Source organism: Dendrobium catenatum, unplaced genomic scaffold (genome assembly GCF_001605985.2).
Source record: "Dendrobium catenatum unplaced genomic scaffold, ASM160598v2 fragScaff_scaffold_542, whole genome shotgun sequence".
NCBI classification, from domain to species: domain Eukaryota; kingdom Viridiplantae; phylum Streptophyta; class Magnoliopsida; order Asparagales; family Orchidaceae; genus Dendrobium; species Dendrobium catenatum.
Window position 1 is genome coordinate 86,820 of NW_021319004.1, and position 11,994 is coordinate 98,813.

Consider the following 11,994-nt stretch of genomic DNA (forward strand, 5'->3'; position numbering starts at 1 on the left):
AAAGTAAAATTGAGTTGGTGACTCGGTCTCGAGAGCTCTGCTAGGGTTAGGATTTTTTGGCGACTCGCTTGGTGCTTCCTCTGCGTGGTGATCGGAGGGATCCGTTCCGATGGATCCCTCCGTCTTCGAGGAAGCTTTTCCTCCTCTAACGCGCCCTCTCCTTCCTTCCACTGCTGCTGGAAACAAATCTTCACGTTCGTGGGATCGCATCCTCTCTGGACCAACTTCTAATGCATGTGAGTTTCTGATATCCCCCTTGCCAACAGAAGAAGAAATCATCAATTTCCCCACTGAAGACATTGCTGAAGCTATTAATGAATGGGATCAGGCGCTTGTTGGCTACTCTCTCGGTAAGAGACCTTACTATGAGGCGCTACTTAACTCTGTTAAAAAGCTCTGGAATCTTAAAGGTAGTCTGAAACTTATCTCTCTTAGCGATGGGTTTTTTCTGTTCAAATTTTCTAACGCGAAAGATTTCGACCTTGTTTGGAGTAGAGGTGCTTGGTTTATTCTTGAAAAACCTTTTATTTTTCAAAAATGGAATTCTCACTTTTCCCCAACTCGTGAAGAACTTTTATCTGTCTCGATCTGGTTTAAGATCCATGATCTTCCTTTATGTTGTTGGACCCCTGTTGGAATATCAAAAATTGCCACCAAAGTTGGCCATCCGCTTGCGGTTGACGCACTTACTGCTTCTAAGTCCAGACTTACCTTTGCTAGGGTTTGTGTTCAAGTTGATGACAAAGCGACTTTTCCTGAAACTATACATATATGTGTTGAAGGCAAACTTTTTAACTTAAAAATTCAATATAAATGGCGTCCTACCTTCTGTGAATTTTTCGGTTCGCTTAATCACTCTTCTTCAAAATGTTCTGCTAATCCTAACCCTGAAATTAACCACATTCCTAATCCTCCTAGGGGGAGAAGCACTAGTCGTAGACCTATACCTCAGTCCTTAAACTCGAAAGGTATTCTCCCTATTCCTAATTCTACTACCATTAATTCTGATATTGTTGGTGATTCTGCTAAAAACCTTAAAGATATACCAGTAAATACAGATCATGATTTGATTCCTACTTCGGCTTATGCTCTTACTAAGGCGACTAATCAAAACACTCTACCCATTAGTTCAGCTATGCATACTAATGTTGTGGATATTCCAACGAAAGAGGGGGCTGTTCTTAACTCTGAGATAACTAAAATTAACAAAAATGTTGAGCAATGTCCATTGACTGATAATACTATCCCTATTAATATTATAGCAGGGGCAAGCTCTAACATCCCTAATCTCAATTCTCCTACTTCTTTGACTTCCTCTACCTCTGCTTCCATGTTTCATTCAGATGGTCAGAAGGAGTATAGAGTAACTTCTGCTAACAAGTTTAGCGTGGTTCAAGATGATAATGAAGATGATTCCTCTTCATCTTTGCATAATGAGGGAATGGAAGATTCCAAAGGGTACTCTGCTAAGAATAAGAAAGAAAATTTTGGTAATTCTAATACCAAAATGATGAACTCTACCGAACCTTCTTCGTACAGGAATACTAGGGGAAAGGGCAACCGTAAAGGCCCTAACCAAAAATCCTAGTTTCTTATGAATTGTCCCTCCTTGGCAGCCTGGAATATTAGGGGTTTCAATAACCCGGACAAAGTTTTTTGCTGCAGGAATTTGGTCAATGAGCATAAGCTTGACTTAATTTGTATTCTTGAAAATAGTATCCTCTCTTCTAATCTTCTGGACCCTTGGTTCTGCTCTACTCACAAAATTTTTGAAAATGAGCTCAGCTTCGATAACTTTGATCTTGCTACTCCTGCACGCATATGGATAAAATGGAATTCAGATAAAGTCTCTTTTAATCCTATTTCTTCTTCTCCTCATATGATTTCGGGTCATTTAATGGTGGGGTCTCAAATTATCATGCTCATCTCTGCTGTTTACGCTTCCAATTCTTTTGAAGAGAGAAATAAGCTATGGGTTGAATTAAGGGAAGTCAATCCGCATGGTGCTCTGCCTTGGGCTGTGATTGGTGATTTCAATACATGCAGATTGCAAACAGAGAAAAAAGGTGGGAATATTATCACAATGGATAGGCTTTATCCATTTAATTCTTTCATATTTGATAATAATTTGATTGATCTTCCTTCCACTGGTAACTTTCATACCTGGTTCAATCAAAGACAAGACAATCCCATTCATCTTAAGTTGGACCGGGTTTTAGTGAATGAAACCTGGATTAATCAATTCCCTAACTCTCACTATAATGTGTTGAGTAGTCTTGTATCTGATCATACTCCACTCATTCTCATAGATGTCCCTACTAAGAAAACTCCTAAGAGGTTTATGTATAAAAACTATTGGAGCCATATTCCGGATTTCTGGAGCATTCTTTGAATATTTTTCAATCTCTGGATAATGGGAATCCTATATTAAGCCTCTATAAGAAGCTGAAACTTCTAAAAAGGGAGATTAAAACTAGAAATTGGAATTCTTCCAATCACATTGCTATTAAATGTGCTTCCTTAGCTTCCACTCAAGATATGTGTCATAAAATGATTGATAATGATCCTCTCAACAAGGAGTTGTGTGGTGATCTTAAAAGAATAAATGCTAATATTAACTACTGCAATTCATTACATGCTTCCTGGACCATTCAAATATTTAAAATTAAATGGTTAAAGCATGGAGAAGAAGATTTGAAGTTTCTCTACTCCAAAATTAAGAAAAGGAAGGCATTTAATGGGAGCTCTCTCAATGCTGCTATGAATCATCATGATGATAATGAAAATAGCAATCACTTTAGCATCATTCAACATTTCAAAAATCTGTATAATTCAGCCCCTCCGGAATTAAATGATACTAGGCTTATTCCTAAAGGAAAAATGATTTCTGAAAATGCCATTCCTACTTTAGTAAGGCCCATTACTAATGAAGAAATTTATCTGGCTATTACATATGGATGCTCCAACTCGGCACCTGGACCTGATGGTTTTAACTTTGATTTTTATCAAAAAACATGGAGTATTACGGGTCCTCTTCTTTGTAAGGCTATCAAATCTTTTTTTAGTAAGTGCTACTTGCCTAAATGTGCTAAAGCTATTGCTATAGCTCTTGTTCCTAAGAAAACCCATGCTGAAAATGTTCATGACTTCCGGCCTATCTCACTTTGCAACGTTTTTCACAAAATTATTGCAAATATTTTAGCTTGTCGTATGAAGATCATTATGCCTGATATCCTTGAGAACAATCAAGCTGCTTTTATTTCTAATAGGATTGCTACTGATAATCCTATATTGGCTAGGGAAATTATAAATCTTTTCAAAAAGCATAATAAGATGAATATCTTTTGTGCTAAATATGATATCAAGAAAGCCTTTGATACAATTTCAAGGAACTTTCTTTTTGCTAGAATGGCTGATAAGGGATTTCCTAATATTTTCATTAACTAGGTTAAAGCTTGTATTAATGATATTCATTTTTCTATTTGTCTGGACGGATCACTGGAAGGTTTTTTTTCATCATCTACGGGACTTAGACAGGGCTGTCCACTAAGTCCATTCCTTTTTTGTATAATTATGGATGCTCTATCTTGTCTCCTAGATTATAATTCTAAGTCCAGTGGTTTTGAAGGCTTTAAATTGAATAATTTCCAGCTATCTCACCTTCCTTATGCTGATGATTTGTTGGTTATTGGAAAGGCGGATTCTAACAATTGTGACAAGCTTATGAGGATTATTAACCTATTCTCTATGCTCACGGGACTTCAAATGAACCTTCTTAAGAGTTCTCTTATTATTTCCCCAAGTGTTTCTTGTCCTAATGACATTTCTAGTATGCTTCAAATTCATAATGTATCTGATCGCTTTAATTACTTGGGTATTCCTATATCTTTGGGTCGAACTAAGGTGTCTGACTTTGCCCCTTTGATAGAGAAAATCATCACACTATTGGCTGGATGGAAGGCGAAGATGCTCTCCTTTGCTGGGAGAATGCAATATATTAAATACACTATTACTAACACTGTGGCTTATTGAATTAGGAGCATGACTTTGCCTAAAGTTATTTACAAACAAATTAGTAAGTTGTGCTCTAATTTTCTATATCATGGGGAGACTGATGGCAGGAAATTACATCTTATTTCCTGGAATAATACATGTAAACCGTATTCTTTGGGAGGACTTGGCATTGCTTCTTTACAAGCTTTAAATTTTGCTTTTAACTGCGGTATTATTATGAGATGCTACAACACTAACTCTCATCTTGCTAAGTGGTGCCTAGCTAGATATATCAGTCATTGGAAACCTGTTACGAATACTGCATCGACTTTCTGGAAAAATATTTGTAATATGGTTGAAATTGCTAGGGAGAAATTCATATTTACCATTGCTAATAACAGCCCAATCTCTATTTTATGGGATCACTGGTGTTTGGGGGAAACTATCCTAGATAAATTTCATAATTTTCCCACTAACCTAGCAAAGAATTCACAGTTAGCTATTTGAAAACAGCAAGATGCATGGAACATTTCGGTATTTGAGAACCCTTCCATTAGGGATTTTATTCTGAATATTCCTATTGTTTATGATAATAAGTATCATCTAAGTTGGGACTGTTTAGGGAATGCCAAATTTAATGATTTCTATTTATATTATTTTTCTAATGATGTTAAAGTTGACTGGCATCATATGGTTTGGCATAAGAAACATGTTCTGAGATTTTCTGTATACTCGTGGATGGCTCTTAAAGGAGGGTTAAAAACCTGTAATGTGTTAGCTTCGAGAAACATTCATATTATGGATAAAACCTGTTCTTTATGTCACAATAGCCTGGAGACCACTTCACATCTACTGTTCGAATGTGATTATTCTTTTAAAGTGCTCGAAAATTTCATACCTTCATTTCAAACTCGTTACTTCAGACCAATAATTTTTTTAGCCTTTCATCATATTGACATTATGGATAAGCCTAAAGCATTAAAAATGACAACCTTCTCATTTTAAATGCTACTATATACTTCATATAGATGGAAAGGAACAACAAAAATGAAAGTTCGTTAGGGATATTAAGCCCTTATGAACTGGCCCAAAGCTAACAAAGAGAGAGGTGAATTGGATAACTTTAAAGCCAAAGATAAAACTCAAACCAAAATCACCACAAAGAAAATCAAATGCGGAAATTAAATGCGGAAGCAAAAAATAAGAAAGAACACACCGGATTTATAGTGGTTCGGTCAAATCTTGACCTACGTCCACTCCTTGGAGGCACCCTCCAAGCATTGTACTAAAACAAGTGTCTCTCCTTTAACCCCCACAGCTAGGCGGAGAAGCCCTTATAAAATCACTTCCACCTTCCCCGGTGTGGCGGAGTCGCCGGTCCTTTAACACCAAAGAGATCTTCTTCTTTGGTGAACTTCCCTCGAGACAAGCCTTGAATCCGACGGTATTAAGGTGCAAGCCTGCCGGAGCAACCTTGTGAAATCCCCCTCCAAACTCCCTTGAGTCCCCCCTCATAGGATCTTCTCCCTCTCTCAGACATCACCCGTTCCTCACTCCCTTTCAAGCTTTCTTTTCAAGTTTCCCCCACAAGAATGAAGCTACAATGGCTGCCAAAGACACTTACAAAGTGTCATGTCATAGCTTAAATAAAAGAGCTAAAAATGAACTCATTAATACAAGTTGCTGACATTATCGTCCAGAACGATAGGCATATCGTCCTGGCCGATTAGTTCAAATATGAGGAAAATCATCCTAAATATCGCCCTGAAATGAAGCTGGACGATGTCTAATCATCCCGGATGATCTTGCGATCGGCCCGGACGAAATCCCCATTAACTGCTTTCCAAAATTGCCTGAGAAATTTTAGAAAAATTATCATGGATTGTCCTAGACGATATTTTATAGTCCAGGCCGATCCACTAGGCTGATATCCAAAAATAAGAATTTCCTAAGTAGATATGGCGGCAGATTCTTTCTGAATTAAGCATATCGTTCTGGCCGATACAAAATCGTCCAGGACGATGTGTTTTGCATAAAGACGGCTGCTTTAATGAGGATGCCCTAATTAGGGTTTCTGCTTTTGAACAGACCATCCCGACCGATATAAATATCATCTAGGACGATGTTACCAAAAATAGTAAACCCTAGGGAACAGTTAGAAACTCTTATACGTTACAAAGCATCAGGAGCCACAACAAATACAATAGAATCAAGAAAGGAAAAAGGGTACAAACTGACTCAGACCTAGTCTACCCAATCTTGAGCTGATTCCAAAATGTAGTCCTATCGTGTGAACCTGAAATGTTAGTACAAAAGGCAATCGTAGAGAAATAAGGAATGTTTGCTATCATGAAAATCATAAATCATAGATCCACAACAATATCCCCCTTTTTGATGATGACAAACAATTCAATTTGAATTTGTAAAAAGGAATATTTTCTCCTAATCTCCCCCTCACTAGAATAACACTTTAAAAAAAAGGGGAGATAAAAAATATTTTGTTGTTTTTAATTTTTTTGAAAAGAAAAAAGGATACAAATTCAACATTACGTTCTCCCCCTTTGACATTATCAAAAAGAGAGAAGACACAAACAAAAAACAAAATGAACAAAAGATAAAAACGTTCCCTGATCTAGTGAAAAAAAAAATCTTAAAATGAGAAAGTTACCTCTTGGTTTTAATCAAAAACTTAGTAGAATTGGATTTGACAATGCATAGCCCATAAAAGGTTAGAAATTCAGAATTTGATAATCCAAACTCAAGTTCTTTAAAAGGCTCAAAAACTTTTTAATCCAATATCCAAATCAAGGAATAAACGGGAAAAAGAAATATTAATTTTTCAAAACTCCTTTCATAAAATATATCTAATTGAAGATTAATGCACGAATTATTGAATCAGGAATCATATTTTTCAAAATCAAGTATCGAAAGTATCAAGGGTATTGAGCTGTGGACAGTGATGATCACCTGTTATCCACTTTTTGGATGGCCTACGGGCAACAAAAGTTGGAAGGATCCTACGATGTATGAAGTCCCTCCCAGATTCACAGGCTCTTTAGTCTGTATTTTTCTTTACTGATTATTGTTTCATCTTATTTTACATATTTTGGACTTTATACTGGCAACATCTGTTTGAAATGGATTGGACAATACTGGATGGATGCAAAATCTGGAAGGAGAAATGCAAAAGCTTGAGGATTTTGGGAACTGGAGTGAAACATTCTTCTTAGAACTTGAACATGGAGACACTGAGGATTGAGATGTTGATATCTCCTTAGTTATCCTTCGATCCTGTCATTACCATCGGGTTTTTCCAGAGAGCTTGGATCTGATCTTTCTACCTTCTGCTTGATTGAGAAAGTTTGCAGTCTGCTGTCCTCTTGTTTACTGTTCTTAATTTCCTTAATTCCTTTTTATGTTTGAGTTTTTTATAGGTTTGTTTTTCTTCATTCTATATTAGCTATAGAATGTTGGTTGTAGTTCTGATTTTCTTCTTTTATTTCCTGTATTTGTTTATTAATAAAATGGGCTATGCCCCAATATATATATATATATATATATATAAAGAAAAAAAATTTATTAAAAATTTATTTTAATAAACACTAAAAAAATGGTCTCAATTAAAATGTAAGTTGATGATCTTGGAAGTTGGTTTGCAAGTTCATACATGTTAAAAACCTCACACTAAAAATTAGGTTATACGCATATTCGTCTTGGTGCAACTCGTAGCATACAAGCTTATTCTTATAGAATTAAATTAAGGAAGCATATATTTTCTTGAGGGTTAAATTATAAACTTTAGATGCACATATTTTTTGAGGGATTCACATCAACAAGTTTTCATTCAAAGAGGCATTTACTCTAAGAGAACTGGATTTTTTTAGGATATTTTATCAGGTAAGATTATCCATCTTACATGGATATTCTTACCCATACTACAAAAGGCATGCATATGTACAAAGTTCATTGTCATACTTTCATCAATGTTTTTATCCTAAATTTACAGCCATACTAGCTTAGAACACTTGTCACCCATCTCAAGGGACTCCCCGCTCCTTTTAGGGACTCATTCAAGGTTAAGGACTCATCTAGGGTACTCCCAATGGGCATCCCAAGCCTCGTTAGGGGCAGACGGCCAACTTGTGTACCTCCAATATAGTGTGCATATTTGTGTCATGTTGCACGTGTCAAATTATATAATATTCTCTTATGTAACTATTCTTGCAGTTCTCTTATTTCTATAAATAAAGAGTTAAGAGGCATATTTTGGACTTCGTGCCTTTTTTATAGTTAACATACATCACTTACATCACATGTGTGATGTCCTGGAATCTAAATTGAAAAAATTATTCTTATCTTTTTGCAAACAATAACCAGAGCTATCGAATGTCATCAAAAAATAATAAACAATAAAATAGATTCTATAATTCAAAACATCAATATAGATATATGTATTCATTCCCAAAAATAATATATATTACTATGACTATAACAAAAAAAAATAGAACATGAAGAATCTTGACCAGCCTCACACTCTTGCTCCTCTGCCCTGACCTGAAATCATTTAACCATGCATAATGAGCTTATAAAGTCCAACAGGTCACCAAAACTTATAACTGAATTCAAAGCACGGTAAAGGAGAAATATGCATATCAACAGTCAAATCATGATAGTTACATTCATATAATCACTGAATCAGTACAAAAATAATAAAACTCAAATACAGTAACAGTATAATCTATAAGCAATAAAGCACTACAGTGCAAAATCTATTAAAGTTGTAAATCAGTAAGTGTTAAATCTATAAAATAATCATTGCAGTAATACCAATCAGTATATAAATCATATAAAATATCAAATCAAAATATCGGTAAAGATTGCCGAAATCAAATCAATATAATGAAATCATATATGAATGTACACATGCTATCCTAGGATTCTATATCATATGTTCAACATATTACATAATATCAGTACAATGAATCAGTAGTATCAAATATTATTAGTATCTATATCAATAATAGTAACAATCTAGTGACATAAGCAATATAATAATGCAATAACATTAAATTCGTATAATAACAATAAATCTGTACAATAATAAGAACAATGCCTTAAGAATATGTATTTTAGTAGTCAAACTAAACAAGTAAGAAGTCCTAGCTATCACAGTATTTTTTAATGTTAATATAAGTGTTAGTAAATCGTAGGCTCAGTAAATAGAGTCATCACTTTTTGCCCGTCGACACAGTAATAATCTCCTTACAACTCTCAATCAATGTATCACGTGAATTAGTCCAGGATAACATCAAATCAAAATATTTAAAGGAAAGCACATCGGCCCACCATCATGTACAGGTCAATCAGTCTCCAATCAATGGGTCAACTAGTCTTTACTTATTTGTTTCACACACACATATTATTATAATAATATTATAACAGTGATAGCAACTAGCTATTACTCAAGCACATATCCACATCCATTTCAATGCATCGTAGTAAATAATGGATAATTAAGCTTAATTAATAAGATGCTAAAATGTCAAAATGGTAGACAACAAAGAATCTTGTTATATAAAAATACACATTTTTAAAAAATTACCAAAATAATAGTAATTGTATGAAATGATGTTTAATGATTTTTATTGTACTATACCACTATTTTTAGACGTCAAAATAAATTTTGAGGTGGATAAAAATTGCTATATTTCAAAATCACCAAGTAAAAAATCTCAAATAAATACTCAAAATGCTCATAATCACGATATCTATAGCATATAAAAAGTTATGCGGTGAAAGTTTTGTAAATACAAAGTTATTCATGTTTTTTGAATAATAAAAATATAAATTTGAGCGAAAAATACTAAAAATACAAAATCATTGAAATAAAAAATAGGATATGGATTCCTTACAGCGAGACGAGCAAATTTCTCAGCTTGCCCGACATACAAAAATCTCACCGCAGCCTCCAAATCTTAAGTTCTTCTTTCTCTCTCTTCTCTTTCTCTCACAGTTCTTTTTTTCATTTCTCTGTTTGCCGAATTCTTGAGGGAAAGAAAACTAAAAAGCTTTTTTATAAAATATCTTAGTGGTTTAGGATATTTATAATAATATAATATTTATTTAATAATTAATTATATCAATTCTTTAGTATAAAATTCAAATAAATCATTATAGAACTCTAAAAATTATAAAAAAATATCCATAAATAAATCATGATATTTAAAAAATATTGATGAAATCGGTTTGCAAAATAGACACTTGAAGGTCCAAAAATTCTCACTTGTATCGATAGGTACAAAATTTTTAAAGATTTTACTAGTGCCCAAAAATTATGATAAAAAATCTGCAAGTAAAATACTACAATCAAAATACTATAATGAAGATGGTATAGATTTTGCGTTATAATGACTCTAGAAAAAAATTAGCAATGTCAAAATACGGGTTATTATAACTTGTACTCTCTATACTCATTGTTTCCCTCATCCTATTATCTTGCTCTATCTAGTTAAACTTGTTAGGAATGTTAGATGTCACCTACAAATAATTTTGGATCCAACATCCACTAAGTTATGATGAGCATTGATTGATGTCGATAATCAGAAGATAAGCATTATGCAAAAAAGCAACAAAACCAAGAGTTATTAGTAAATATGGATAACCAAAACTTTACAACTTAGCATTATTTGATGGAGATGGAAGAAAGAATCACAAAGATGATTCAAGATATAGTTGGGCAAATTTAGAGGGATGCTCCTAGTTAGAATATCCCTGAAGAATTCTCTAACTCGATAGCTGATCATGGTGGGCTAGATGACGTAATGGTGCACAAACATATATGTGTGAAATGTGCTTAGGTTATCTATAATCTAAATGCCCACTAAATAACACATGTGCACACATCAATCAAGTAATAAAAGTGAAATAAAAGAATGCAAAAGTATTATGCTACAGTGCAAATGTTCTACTACTACCTAATTAAGATATAATTTTTATCCTACCAAAAAAATTAGATTTGGATTTTGTCTTGACTAAGAAATGCATAAGAAGATAAGATACTAGTAGATAAAGTTAATCAATCAAAACCAAACCCAAAATTATTAAAAAAAAAATATCCAATATTCTGAACCCAAAGTCGAGGCCAAAGTCCCTTGTCCCATAACCCTTTTTGGGCAGTTTCTCAATGACCTTAAAACCAAACCAATTGATCACCAATTAATGATTTGTTAGTTGCATATTAATTAGGCATATATCTAGGGTCAACCCTCTAAATTTGAGAATAATCTAAGCCCACCAACCTCCAAAATTGAATTGATTTCCAAAAGCTACAAAACATTTAAATCTTCACAATCCATTCACTAGACTTTGCACCTTATGGAATTTGACTTTAGAACCTTCCCCAAAACATTTAAATATGTACATGACCCTTTAATGACATATTAAACACAAAATTGAACTTTTGGTGGAGCCTGATTGACTAGGGTTGACCATGGGCTAGCTAAACCCCAAAATCCTTAAGGGAAAATCAATCTTTCCCTTAAACCTCAATATGGTTCATTCAAACCAATATTGAAAGTTTGTTAGGGATGCTATGCCCTTATAAACTAGCTTGAGGCTAACCAAGAGGAGGGGGGGGGTGAATTGGTGTTTTAAAAATCCTTAAATAAAAATCACAAACTTTTTGAAATATTTTAAAACCACAAACCAAACAATCATTCACCAGGAAATAAAGTGCATATATTAATTACAGAATTGCAATAAGAAAAACACACCATATTTTATAGTGGTTCAGTCAACTCCATGGAGCCTCTCCTCCGGGTATTTTAACTAAATTCAGTGACTCTCCTTTTGCTCCCACAGCAAGGCAGAGAAGCTTGTATAAAACTCCTTTCTACTGACCTAGTGAGGCAGAGAATCCAACTCCTTTCGCTTCCTCTTGAAGCAGGCAAAGAATCTGACTCCTTTCTGTTAAGATAGTTGCTATTTGCATGTTTTACATTT

At 34.2% G+C, this 11,994-nt stretch overlaps 1 protein-coding gene across 1 annotated transcript; it reads left to right on the top strand.

Annotated features, from left to right (window-relative positions):
• Positions 1 to 109: 109 nt before the first annotated feature.
• LOC114579597 lies at positions 110 to 2,392 on the top strand. Its single transcript, XM_028694750.1, has 2 exons — positions 110 to 1,458; positions 1,717 to 2,392. The coding sequence occupies exons 1-2, from the start codon at positions 110 to 112 to the stop codon at positions 2,390 to 2,392; spliced, it is 2,025 nt and encodes a 674-aa protein (XP_028550583.1).
• Positions 2,393 to 11,994: the final 9,602 nt, after the last annotated feature.

Bases quoted from the DNA above. Each gene is read 5' to 3' on its own strand.
- LOC114579597 (XM_028694750.1), top strand. From the start codon at position 110: ATGGATCCCTCCGTCTTCGAGGAAGCTTTTCCTCCTCTAACGCGCCCT. The intron at 1,459-1,716 runs GTACTCTGCTAA...TCTTGAAAATAG, and splicing joins GGAATGGAAGATTCCAAAGG to TATCCTCTCTTCTAATCTTC.